Consider the following 12504-nt stretch of genomic DNA (forward strand, 5'->3'; position numbering starts at 1 on the left):
AAACAAATCGGTTTACATAGATTTCCATATATACAAATATATGATATCAGCTTTATATAGATTAAAATGAATATTAGTTACTTGGATCATCGAATTCTTACGGAATTAGTAAGTATTACAAAAAAAAAGAAATGTCATATATTTGTATGTTGTGTGTTGTGCACTTGTGCTAAAAGGACAGAAGTGGGTGATACAAAAATAGAGAAAGACAAGCAAACTTTGTCCATTGTTTTCTTAATGCGACAAATTATGTAAAAGAAAAAAAAAACTAGTATATAAAAAGCCTGTGGAAAAAGTTTTGACTAATACTACAAACTTTTGTTGACTTTATTTCAACTAAATAATATTGTTGTTTCCCACTAATAATTTGTTCCCCAAATTAAAAAAAGAAATCTAAGATTTGTAACAAAACATATTCTTAATTTCTGTTAAATTAAATCTAATGTGAATAAATATGGTCAAACTGTTAGGTTTTTTATATATAAACTTGTGAGCTGCAATAAATACTTTTGCAGGATTTTGTCCACAAAATTAAATAATAGTAATTTTAAAATTTAAAATTTTGCGATTAAATAATGTGACAGAACAATAAAAAAAAATAATAATTAAGTTAAGGAGGTGCACAAGACTTTTGAGACTCTCTATCACTGTTCTTGAGAAAACGAAAGAACTTTACTTTCTTTCTTTTTTTTTTTCCGTTTCTTCTCAATCTTCTCTGTTTCGTCTCCATCACTGTTTCTATCAATTCGATTTCGAAAGTTAAAACATTGACAATTTGAATCCCAACTACTCTACCTTTTTTAGATTGGTTCTGTCTCTTGATTGAAAAAGACCTGCACTTTCTTCTAAATGACACATTATTATAAACCCTTGTAAACAAAATCTTTGGAATTATCGTTCCCTTTCAAAGAAAATTCAAACTTCTCGATGTTTCAGTGGCGGCTGTGAACTCGAAAGCTCTTTAACTTTATCTGGAAATAGGTAAATAAAGGGTTTTTTGGTGGCAAAATTGGTGAGATTGCTTAAGCTTGCTACTTCAAAGGTATTTACTTTATTACTCTCTTGAGTTATTTTGTTTTGCTTAAGTTACAAGTCTTTCAATAGTTAGTGATTCTTGATTTTTTTTCGAGGTGGTTTTTGGGATGTGAGCGTTTTAGTTTTATACTTAATTAAGTAACAATCGAGCTTTTTAAATTTTGAGTCTGGTCTGTTTAGTTTCCTGCTTTGATTTCAGTACTGTTTCTTGGGATTCGATTTCAGGAAGATACGTGTTGCTGATTTCAATTTGCTTACTCAATGTTGCTTCAACTACAAGTTCTGAAAGCTTGATTCTTTTGGGACATGAGCATGTGACCTTATGGAAGGTGAAAGATTACAGGAGATGGCGTAATCTTTTTTTGCCTGATGATTTGAGTTGACTAGAGAAGACTCTTGTTCTCTGTTTGTTTTAGTCATGGTGATCATTCTCCTATTGGCCTTCTTTGTTGGTTCATCTGTGAGCCTGACATGTCACCCCAGCGACTTATCTGCACTCCGGGAGTTCGCAGGAGCGTTGAAGAATGGTTCTGTTACTGAATCTTGGTTAGATGATTCACGTTGTTGTGAATGGGATGGTGTGTTTTGTGAGGGGAGTGATGTTTCTGGTCGAGTTACAAAGTTGGTTCTTTCTGAAAAAGGTTTGGAAGGTGTGATTTCAGGGTCTTTAGGAGAGTTGAGTGCGCTGAGGTTACTTGATCTCTCTCGTAATCAGCTCAAAGGTGAATTGCCCTCGGAGATTTCCAAGTTAGAGCAGCTTGAAGTTCTTGATTTGAGCCATAATCTGTTATCAGGGTCAGTTTCTGGAACGGTTTCCGGTTTAAAGCTGATTCAGTCGCTGAACATTTCCTGCAATTCACTGAGCGGGAATCTATCAGATGTTGGAAGGTTTCCTGGTCTTGTGATGCTTAATGTAAGCAACAATTTGTTCGAGGGTGAGATTCATCCTGAACTCTGCAGCTCATCTGGTGAGATTCAGGTTCTTGATTTGTCCATGAACCGTTTGGTGGGGAATCTTGATGCCTTGTACAATTGCAGCAAATCTATTCAGCGGCTCCATGTTGACGGCAACCGATTGACTGGCCAACTTCCAGACTCTCTTTATTCGATCATGGAGTTGGAGCAGCTATCAGTCTCTGGAAACTACTTATCTGGAGAGTTAAGCCAGAACTTGAGCAATCTCTCTGGTCTTAAGTCTCTGTTGATTTCTGAAAACCGGTTCTCTGGTGTAATCCCGGATGTTTTTGGTAACCTCACTCGATTGGAACACCTCGACGTAAGCTCCAACAAGTTCTCGGGGAAGTTTCCGCCAAGCTTATCTCAATGCTCAAAACTACGGGTGCTTGATCTTAGGAACAACTCATTATCCGGTTCTATCAGTCTGAACTTCACTGTATTTACCGATCTTTGCGTGCTCGATCTCGCTAGTAATCATTTCTCCGGACCTCTTCCAGATTCCCTTGGCCATTGTCCCAAGATGAAGATCTTGAGTTTGGCGAAAAACGAGTTCAGTGGCAAAATCCCCAACACCTTCAAGAATCTGAAGTCTCTCTTGTTCATGTCCTTATCCAACAACAGTTTTGTGGATTTCTCTGAGACAATGAATGTGCTGCAGCATTGCAGGAATCTCTCCACTCTTATCCTCTCAAAGAACTTCATCGGCGAGGAGATACCAAACAATGTCACCGGTTTCAACAACCTCGCTATATTAGCCCTCGGAAACTGCGGTCTTAGGGGACGGATTCCGAGCTGGCTATTGAACTGCAAGAAGCTAGAAGTTCTTGATCTCTCTTGGAATCGGTTTTATGGAACTATCCCTCGTTGGATTGGTAAGATGGAGAGTCTGTTCTACATAGACTTCTCAAACAACACTTTAACCGGAGAAATCCCTGTAGCCATAACCGAGCTCAAGAATCTAATCCATCTAAACGGCACCGCTTCTCAGATGACTGACTCTTCCGGAATACCTCTCTATGTCAAGCGGAACAAGAGCTCAAGCGGTCTTCCTTATAATCAAGTTTCAAGATTCCCGCCATCTATATATTTGAACAACAACCGCCTCAACGGGACGATCTTGCCGGAGTTTGGACGTTTGAAAGAGCTTCACATGCTGGATTTGAGCAGGAACAACTTCACCGGGACAATACCTGACTCCATTTCACAGCTTGACAATTTGGAGGTTCTTGAGTTGTCTTACAATCATCTCTACGGTTCGATTCCTCTTTCGTTTCAGAGTCTCACTTTCTTGTCGAGGTTCAGCGTTGCTTATAACCGTCTCACCGGGGCAATCCCATCTGGAGGTCAGTTCTACAGCTTCCCACACTCGAGCTTTGAAGGAAACTTAGGACTTTGTCGCACTATTGATTCTCCTTGCAATGTTCTGATGAGTAACATGTTGAATCCGAAAGGTTCTTCACGTAGTAATAACAGTGGCAGAAGATTCGGGAGAAGCAGCATTGTTTTACTTACTATAAGTCTTGCCGTGGGGATCACTCTGCTTCTTTCTGTTATTCTACTGAGAATTTCAAGAAAAGACGCGGACGATCGAATCAATGACGTTGATGAGGAAACTATCAGCGGTGTTCCGAAACCTCTCGGACCATCAAAGATTGTGCTATTCCATAGCTGCGGATGCAAAGATCTGAGTGTTGAAGATTTGTTGAAATCTACAAACAGTTTCAGCCAGGCTAACATCATAGGCTGCGGCGGGTTTGGTCTTGTCTACAAAGCGAACTTCCCTGATGGCTCGAAAGCAGCGGTGAAGAGGCTATCTGGTGACTGCGGGCAGATGGAACGTGAGTTCCAAGCAGAAGTTGAAGCATTGTCTCGAGCAGAACACAAGAATCTAGTCTCTCTTCAAGGCTATTGCAAGCATGGGAACGATAGGCTGCTTATCTATTCGTTTATGGAGAACGGAAGCTTGGATTACTGGTTGCACGAGCGGGTGGATGGGAATATGACTCTCAAATGGGATGTGAGATTGAAGATAGCTCAAGGTGCAGCGCGCGGGCTTGCTTACTTGCATAAGGTCTGTGAACCTAATGTTATCCACAGGGACGTGAAATCGAGTAACATTCTGTTAGATGAGAAGTTTGAAGCTCATCTTGCGGATTTCGGTCTAGCGAGGTTGCTTAGGCCGTACGATACTCACGTGACGACTGATTTGGTTGGGACATTAGGTTATATTCCTCCTGAGTATAGCCAGTCTTTGATTGCGACGTGTAGAGGAGATGTTTACAGTTTTGGTGTTGTGCTTTTGGAGCTTGTTACGGGTCGTAGACCTGTGGAAGTGTGTAAAGGGAAAAGCTGCAGAGATTTGGTGTCTAGGGTGTTTCAGATGAAGGCCGAGAAGCGTGAAGCTGAGCTTATTGATACAACAATACGCGAAAATGTGAATGAGAAAACGGTTTTGGAGATGTTGGAGATTGCTTGCAGATGCATTGACCATGAACCTAGAAGAAGACCGTTGATTGAAGAAGTTGTGGCTTGGCTTGAAGATCTTCCCATGGAGTCTGTTCAACAACAATGAAAACTCCTTTGTAAAGGAGATTTCTTAGTTTCTTTGTAATGAAAGAGTGTAGATCACTGGTTTTGATCCAAAGAAACTTGGAGTATACATGTAAAGCTATGAACTTTTTTTTTTGACTCAACACAAGAATCTTACTTTTCTCATGTCACAATCCTTTTGACACTGGCAATCACCTTGAGAAGCCACCTGTACCTTCTCTTGACACTAACTTGGTCCTGAAGTACCTGTGTAAAGTATATGTAATGTAACAACAGAGACGTGTTCTGATGTCTGTAACAAAAAAATGGCGGCTTTGTTTATTGGCAAGAGAGGAATGATAAACATCTACAGAGCTTTGCCGAGACACTACAATAACAATCTTCGTTGCTTCACCGCTCATGTAAGAGAAGAATTATGAACATATGTTCTCTTTTGCCTATTTGTGATTCAGTTGTTGTGTTAAACTTAAACCTAATCAGCTAACTCAAAAAAGCATGAACACTCCTCCAGGGGAGCAACGGAGGTGGAGAGTCATCTGCGAGTATGAACGAGGAAAGACAAGAGGCCATGGGGACAAGTACAGATGCTAAGGCACCTGATGTTTCACTCAGCTATGCAGCGGATACTGTGAAAGAAGGGTTGAAACGAGCCACGGATTTAGCCAAGGAAGAGAGCGGAGACGCTCCCAGGGAGGAGACAGCAACGGTTGCAGGCGGCGAAGATGAGAGTGAAGAGAACGTGACAGTGGGTGAAATAGGAACTGTTAAAGCAAAAGATCAATCTTGAAGCTGAAAATTTGTATATACTGTAGGACTTGCGAAAGGCCAAATCAATAATGTGCTTTTAAAGTATCTTCAAATGCTTAAAGAGTTCTTGACATAAAAGCAAAAACAATCAGACAATATGGTACAACAACAACAACAAGAAGAAGAAGGAAGAAACAACGAACAGAGTTCATGTATTTATAGAAACCATAAGCTAAAAACTAGTATCCAAAGCTTTTTTAATCTTGAACTTGTCAATCATCTCAAGAACGTCTCCATAAGGTCAGGGAACAAACCTGAGTTGCTTCCGGAGTTATTGTTCCTAAACTCCACTGGTGGTTGCTGATCTAGCGAGGTTGATGATGACGAAGAATCCATTCTTGCTGGCAACGTATAGCTTCTTCTAAACTTGTTAGGATGATGATGATGACCTTCAAGGTTCAAGAACTCATTCTGGTTCTCGACAGTCATCGGGTTCTGCTGCTCCTGGTTAAACAAAAGCCTACTAGCTTCGTCTGCACGGCCAGTCAAGGCATTGAACAGAGACAAACCATTGGGCCATTTGATGTCGTCTTCGTGTTCTTCCATTGGAGGAAGCATCTGAGGAGGAGGTGCATTGCTATCTTGAAGGAAACCGAATCGGGCTGATGCTGCCGGTAGTTGGTTCTGAAAGCTAGGGGAAGGTAACAATGAAGAGTGTGATCCCCAGTTAAAAGCTTGAGACTGAGGTAACTGGTTTGGAACCGTCGAAGAAGATGGAGTCGCGCTTCGGTTTGAAGAGAAGAGCTGCGAGAGGTAAAAACCTGATCTGTAACCAATTGATTCAAACATTTGCCTCATCCTCAGCACAAAATGAAGGTCCTCTGGAATCTGAAGTAATAAACCAATGACTGATCACACACCAACATAACCAAACAACAAGAAGAAGCTAATAAGAAACCGTAAGAGAGAAAGAAAAAAAAAACTCACAATCTTGCAAGACCCTAACTGTAACAGAGCATGTCCAGCTTGAATCACAGCAATTGTCTGGTCAAATATAAACAGTGTTAAGGTAAAGATCAAGTAACAGTAAATAACAACCAAAGAAGAAGTTTGATAATTGACCTGGATGCCTGATTCGAATTGGTCGGTCCATTCTGGAGGAAGCTGCAATAAATTTTTTTGACTTTAAGTGTAAGGTAACCATCAAAATCATAAATTCATCATCTAACCAAGAAAAAAAAAAAACAAAAGAGATCTGTGGAAGATTAGAGGAAACGTACAGCATCAAAAGAACTCTGCCAGTAATTAGCAAGATTTGGTTCAGATTCAGATGGTTCTTTGAAAACCCACTTGTGACATTTATCAGAAGCAACTTTACCCATCAATCTGCAGATATTAAAACATCACAACAAGATCATAACTTGTGTGTGTAGTATTTATAACTAATATATCTTTAGCTATTATGAAAGTGATTATTATTAGGGTGTGTTTATATAATCTAATTATCTTTCTCCATAATTACTTATATATAACACCTACCCAGTACCCACCCTTCTCCATAATTATATAACTGAATGGACATCTTGCTGAAAGCTTTTCTGACAAGATCTTCACCTTCAATGTCTGGTTCCACACAAAGATCCTCACCACTTCTTCCTCCTCCGCAGAAACCATCTTCCCACATCAACATCCTTTTAAATTAAAACACAAAAAAAGAAAACAAAATTGTTATAGAAGTAAAGAGATCTTGGATTGAAAACAGAGCTGCTCTGTTTCTGTCACTCATGTTCTTAAAGAAATAAAGAGACAAGACTCACAAGCTGCCACTTTCATCACCAATCTTGCAGCCATTACCACCACGGACCCTCCTGAAATCAAAAAGAGAAACCAAAAAGGGGAGAGGTAAAGAAACAGAGAAAGAGAGGAAAACAAATGATGAACATAGAGAAAGAGAGAGAGAGAGAGAGGGATGTGTATGTACGGTCGGGGACGAATGGTCCAGAAAACAGAGTAAATCCAGTCGGAGTTAAGACAGACGCTTCTAAGTGCTTCATGAAGTGCCATCATTCCTACAGCATCTTTGCTTCTATCTCCTCCTCCAACTCCTGAGCCCACCATGTCTCTCTCTCTCTTTCTTTATCTCTCTCTCACTTCAGAAGTCTCCAAAGACGACACAGCTTCTTTTGCTAAGAATCATCACAAGTCTTTAAACTCTTTAGCTTTCTTCAGACAGAGTCTGTCTTTGCCAAATATTATAAACTATAGAAGAAAAGAAGAAAAGAAAATAAGTTATCTTTTGTTTTCTCTGAGTATTTCTTTTGTTTTCTACTATTTCAACTGAGTATTTCTTTTTGTCAATATTTTTTAATTAAATCATGGTTGTTTGATAGTTTATAAATTGGGATTCAATTATTTTCCTGCTATTTTAATTATAGTCAGTTACACTTGTATGAATACTATATTATTATATCCTAGAATTGATTAGAAATGTTAAAAATTGAAAATTATTCATTTTGTACAAATTCTTTAAATGAGTTTTGATTTAGAATGGTATTTTTTTTCATTTAAAACATGAATGAATTTTGTCGAAATTGCATATTTGTCAAATGAAAAAAAGAATAGAAAGAAAAAAAGCAAAATGGAGAGGGTGGGGACAAGTATTATCTTCTTTCTGGCTAGCAAGACAAATGTAGGTGTTGAGGGATGACAAAAGTGGTTCTGTTTTTGTTTTCCCCTCTCTATCACTCACTACCATCTCTCTCTCTCTCTCTCTCTCTCTCTCTCTCTCTCTCTCTCTCCTTTTTATTGTTATTATTTTACCCTTCTTCTCCCACATATATTACGAGACCCCAAGGAAATCAAGTGTGGACCATTTTCATCTCCATCTCACAAAATGGTTCATAAGTTTCAATATAAAAAAAAAGGCAAGAGAAAGAACTCCAAAACTCGGTTCAATGTATGCTTCTTCAGTTAATATACATATATATTGGGTTGCAGATCGTTAGAATCCTGTCCAAAACTAGCTAGTTCAGTATTGTCTGATCTCTCTCTTGCAATTTTCGATCAATCATAGCTATAACCTAAGCTTTAGAAATATTCGACTTGATATGCATGTCTATTGTGAAGAACATGACTTGACTATATGTTATTCTAGTTGGCCTTCCTAGTGGCCGAACCACTCCAAAGGAAAATATATGAAATATTTCCCTAACAATGATAAATTCCGCATGAACAAATAATGTATAACTAAGTGATACAGTTTAACAACTGAAATAGCATACTTTTTAAAAAACTATACGTATGCATTTTGGTAATGTAAAACTATTAACCTACAAACGTAAATGTTCGCTGCTGGACAGGCAGATTAGGGATGCAATTCTGGCGAAGAGTCACAAGAAAAACTTTAAAAGTCTCATGCGTGACTGGTTGAGTTTTGTCTAGCATCTGTTTCAGCTCATTTCTAAGATAGTTCTTGTTTTTTATTCTTGTTTTTGGCAAGTTCTATCTTCCTGTATCAAAGCCATTGTACACTGTACAATCTATTTTCATTATTGAAAATTCACATATTTACAAAAAAAAAAAAAAAAAAAAACGCAAATGTTCGCAGAATGTTGACAAAAATAAAAAAGAATGTTTGAGGAAAATAAGAAAATCTAGTGGAGAAGACCAGAAATTGAGAAAGCATAACAGACTTTAAGCGAGAGCTACAAAGGCACGCCAGTATCACGGTCGATGGTGGAACTGGAACCAGATGTCAGATTGTTTATATATTTTGTTGTTGCATCATTATTTACCATGTAATTTCGAAATTCAGGTAATATATAAGTTAGTTTTTTTCAAATTAGGTGATTAAGGAAGTTAGGAAGTTACTGTGTCGTGCTCATGTCTTGTTTTTTTTTTCCAACATTTCTAATAAGACTTTTTTTTAGGTCTAATCATTTGACATGTTTTTGCATTATATTATTCTTTCCTTATATTATATTGCAGTTAGAGTTTACGTTTACAAAGTAAAAAATGAATAACGTAACTAAACAACGGGAACAAACAAAAATTCTTAAATATTATTACTACAAAATTTAAAACTAATCTTGATTTCAAATTGAAGATAGTAGAATACAAATTTATATACAAGAAATATGTAGAAAACTAGTTAGTTTATATAAGTTCGAAGAAAACATAAGCACGTTTCCATCGAACTTAAACAAATACAATAATAATGTTACAAAAAGAATATTAGTTTTTAAACAAAGTAAAAGGTATGTGCAATGATGACCAATTTGACTAATGTAAACTAACTACTATAATTGATTATAATGAATTGTTACACAGTCCTACTTTTTTTTTATATATATAATCAACGGAGAGTATTGGTATAGTCGTATATAGATTTATCAAATTGAATAATAATAGACAACCTAATCACTGAGATCTGTCTATAAAGTAGATAATTAATTAATAGCATAATGTACTAATTTAATCAGATTTTTATTAATTGTTCAGAAAAGATAAGGAGAAGGGAGGAGAGGGGGTCACGTGCGCACGTTTCGTGATCAGTGAGTCGGTGCGTCACTTAGTCGTGAGGAAAGCCAACCGCACGAATCGCGGGACTGTGCTTTCTCCGCCTGTGACACTCTTCACGTCCCCTCTGCCCTCTCTCCCTAACTCAGTCATATTAGCCACGCGCCATCCATCTATCTTCTCACGCTCATACGTAAAACAATAAAATTATTGACTGAAACTAATTATAATGCTCATGCAAGAGAGCTGGTTAAGAGAAAGAAGCTTTCATTCTGGTCGATGTTAATATAATCTGTGTAAAGTTTTAATGTTTTGACCATCATCCATAGACAACATTATTGTCAAAGAGTTGGTTTGATTGTGGCTAGTGGCTACGTTAAAACCAAAAGGAAAGAACTTTGGCGCGTGGAGAACGTCGAGCGTATGATAGAGGAAACTGAAAACAACAGATGTGAGCATTAGTATTTTTTTTTTGTACGTGGAGAATCAAATCAACTAGGGCTCCGCATTGACCGGTTCAGGCCTGGATCTAACCTCTCCCACGACCGTATCTAACGTAGGTCCTACGTCGTATCTTATTGTGTGTGTTTGATGCAAAATTTCAGAAAGCAAAGTCTTAATTCTCAGACGGTCCGACAGAGACCTCGATCGTAAAAAAAAAAACAATTCTTAGACCCTCGTAATCCTATATATATATATATAAATGACCCATTGTGAACTAATCCATTACATTTGCATCTAATCGACGAATACCTGATTATTGTTTTATAAAGCCGCAATAATAGTAAACATCACTTTTGATTTCAATTGTTGTGTTTTTATATAATCATGCTTTTTCTCTATATTACAAACTTTGAATATGTAATAAAGTGAAAAGCGAGGAAGAACTAAGAATCAAATAACTAGAGAGGTAACCTAGTGGGTCAATTAATCAACGGTAAATCATAATTAGAAACTAGATGAAGTAACTTTTACTATTGTATTACCTATTAAATAATTGTAAAACATTATGTTTAAATTTTTTTTTAACAAAACAAGAATATTTTTTCTCCTTAATTTATATTTTGAAATTTGGTTTATAGTCCAAATGCACCGTCTATGCGCTTTGTAGATTCTTTTGTAAAAGTGGTGAAAAATAATAAACTCAAGTATTCAAATATTGGAACAAATGGGTTGACGTGTAAATTAGATGCAAACGACTGAATAAGCGATTTTTAATACGTAAACAAGCAAGAAGAGAGACATGGTCATCGTATGAGAGATGCTCTGTGTTTATTACCAACAAGGCAACAACGCAGCTTTCTTTGGTGTAAGTGCATGATGTGAGTTCTTTTAGCTTTTTGCAATCAATTTTAAATAGAAAAGCAACAAATTTTTTTTTTTATTCTAAATAAACAAACCATATCATAATCCTTTAGATTTATCATAATTTCATATATGTCTTTACACATTGTGTCTGGTGTATGTGTATGCTTATATATTATAGGAAGTTAGGGGATGAGATAGGCAAAAATGGGAAGAGTCACTGTCACGTGCGTTTTAAGCGGTGGTTAAGAGGTGTAGAGCGTGCAATATAGAGTATCTCTGTGGGAACCATACTCATAAAAAAGTACATACGAAGACCACTTCCAAGTTCCACCTTGTGTTTCTGTCTTGAGACAAAAATAAAAAGTGAAAATCTCAACACATTTACCCACTTTGCTTTTATTTTTTTGTTTGCAGCTTTTGTTTTTTTGCTTTCTCATAATCCAATAAACCTATTACTCAGAATATAAATTCATTTCGTTTACAATTCCATGACGTAGTTTCATCCCCACAAATTTTTTTTTTGTAGCTTAAATCTTTCAGTTTCAGTTTTTTTCTTTAGCTTAAATCTCAACACATTTACCCACTTTGCTTTTGTTTTTTCATCCCCACAATGTTCGTATAATCGTATTGCCCAGCCTGTGATGGATATCTCATATCTGAATCAGCTTAAATGTTGGAATTCTTACCGATTAAATTCGGTTTACATCTTATAATGGGCCAATGGGGTAATAAGATAGTGAGCTAAATATATATTTAAATGGGCCTTGGCCTATGTATCAATCCATATTTGCTTTTCTTACAACTAGTTCCTATTATTTATCCCACATCGCTCGCCTAGGAAAAACAGTTGTTGTATATATAACGATGGTCACGACCTTACCTGAAAAGGATCTGTTCTATAGGCTCGTACATCTGTTTTCTTGATTTCTAAGGTGACAGGCCCCTAACCCTGGCTGATGAATCATGACCGTGCGATCATAGCGTGATTAACGGCTACGATCTGTCCTTGGACGCATCCGGTGCTGTAGAGGGTCGTTACTCGGCTTGGTTCTACCCGACCGGGGTGGTCGCACGGCGGTCTGAGTCAGGTTTCTTTTTGTTTTTTTAAACACTTATGGGATTGTTTCGCTTTTTGTTCTCAACAAACCTCATCTTAGAAAAAGTTAGGCAACAAACCTCATCTTAGAATAATCGTCTTGATTTCTTATGTGGATATGTTTTTAGAGAATAATATTCATTGTTAAATGTTGATGAAGATGTCTTCAAGATCAAGATACCTCATTGAGAACAGAGCAAACGAGACGTCCAAAATTGAAAAGATAATAAATATTCCATTAGGCCGAACTAGAATTTATTTCTTAATATTGTGTAGAGAACAAAACGTAGAAT

At 37.2% G+C, this 12504-nt stretch overlaps 3 protein-coding genes and 1 non-coding gene across 6 annotated transcripts; 3 read left to right on the forward strand and 1 right to left on the reverse strand.

Annotated features, from left to right (window-relative positions):
* The first annotated feature begins 600 nt into the window (after positions 1-600).
* On the forward strand, positions 601-4707 carry LOC104761413 (phytosulfokine receptor 2). Its single transcript, XM_010484490.3, has 2 exons — positions 601-1042; positions 1261-4707. The coding sequence occupies exon 2, from the start codon at positions 1454-1456 to the stop codon at positions 4562-4564; it is 3111 nt and encodes a 1036-aa protein (XP_010482792.1). The 5' UTR covers positions 601-1042; positions 1261-1453; the 3' UTR covers positions 4565-4707.
* Positions 4708-4827: 120 nt separating this feature from the next.
* LOC104761415 (uncharacterized) lies at positions 4828-5394 on the forward strand. The gene is made up of 2 exons (XM_010484495.3): positions 4828-4943; positions 5054-5394. Exons 1-2 carry the CDS (start codon positions 4848-4850, stop codon positions 5327-5329), a joined length of 372 nt encoding a protein of 123 aa, XP_010482797.1. The 5' UTR covers positions 4828-4847; the 3' UTR covers positions 5330-5394.
* On the reverse strand, positions 5373-7772 carry LOC104761414 (protein RICE SALT SENSITIVE 3-like). 3 transcript variants are annotated; one of them, XM_010484492.3, is made up of 7 exons: positions 7271-7772; positions 7107-7157; positions 6840-6980; positions 6570-6675; positions 6412-6453; positions 6277-6333; positions 5373-6177 (listed from the first exon to the last, which is right to left on the reverse strand). In XM_010484492.3, the coding sequence occupies exons 1-7, from the start codon at positions 7405-7407 to the stop codon at positions 5566-5568; spliced, it is 1146 nt and encodes a 381-aa protein (XP_010482794.1). In that variant the 5' UTR covers positions 7408-7772; the 3' UTR covers positions 5373-5565. The 3 variants fall into 3 exon arrangements, with proteins under 3 accessions (XP_010482794.1, XP_010482795.1, XP_010482796.1); XM_010484493.3 differs by having other exon boundaries at positions 6829-6980; positions 7271-7707; XM_010484494.2 differs by having other exon boundaries at positions 6904-6980; positions 7271-7587.
* Positions 7773-11985: 4213 nt separating this feature from the next.
* LOC147922977 (small nucleolar RNA U3) lies at positions 11986-12206 on the forward strand. Its single transcript, XR_015589823.1, has one exon. It is a non-coding gene; the product is annotated as a small nucleolar RNA U3 (small nucleolar RNA).
* Positions 12207-12504: the final 298 nt, after the last annotated feature.

This window comes from Camelina sativa, chromosome 18, assembly GCF_030686135.1.
Source record: "Camelina sativa cultivar CO46 ecotype springtype chromosome 18, ASM3068613v1".
In the NCBI taxonomy this organism is placed as follows: domain Eukaryota; kingdom Viridiplantae; phylum Streptophyta; class Magnoliopsida; order Brassicales; family Brassicaceae; genus Camelina; species Camelina sativa.

Bases quoted from the DNA above. Each gene is read 5' to 3' on its own strand.
- LOC104761415 (XM_010484495.3), top strand. From the start codon at position 4,848: ATGGCGGCTTTGTTTATTGGCAAGAGAGGAATGATAAACATCTACAGA. The intron at 4,944-5,053 runs GTAAGAGAAGAA...ACACTCCTCCAG, and splicing joins TTCGTTGCTTCACCGCTCAT to GGGAGCAACGGAGGTGGAGA.
- LOC104761414 (XM_010484492.3), bottom strand. From the start codon at position 7,407: ATGGTGGGCTCAGGAGTTGGAGGAGGAGATAGAAGCAAAGATGCTGTA. The intron at 6,676-6,839 runs GTGGGTACTGGG...TAATATCTGCAG, and splicing joins TTATATAATTATGGAGAAGG to ATTGATGGGTAAAGTTGCTT. The intron at 6,454-6,569 runs GTACGTTTCCTC...AATTTATTGCAG, and splicing joins GGCAGAGTTCTTTTGATGCT to CTTCCTCCAGAATGGACCGA.
- LOC104761413 (XM_010484490.3), top strand. From the start codon at position 1,454: ATGGTGATCATTCTCCTATTGGCCTTCTTTGTTGGTTCATCTGTGAGC.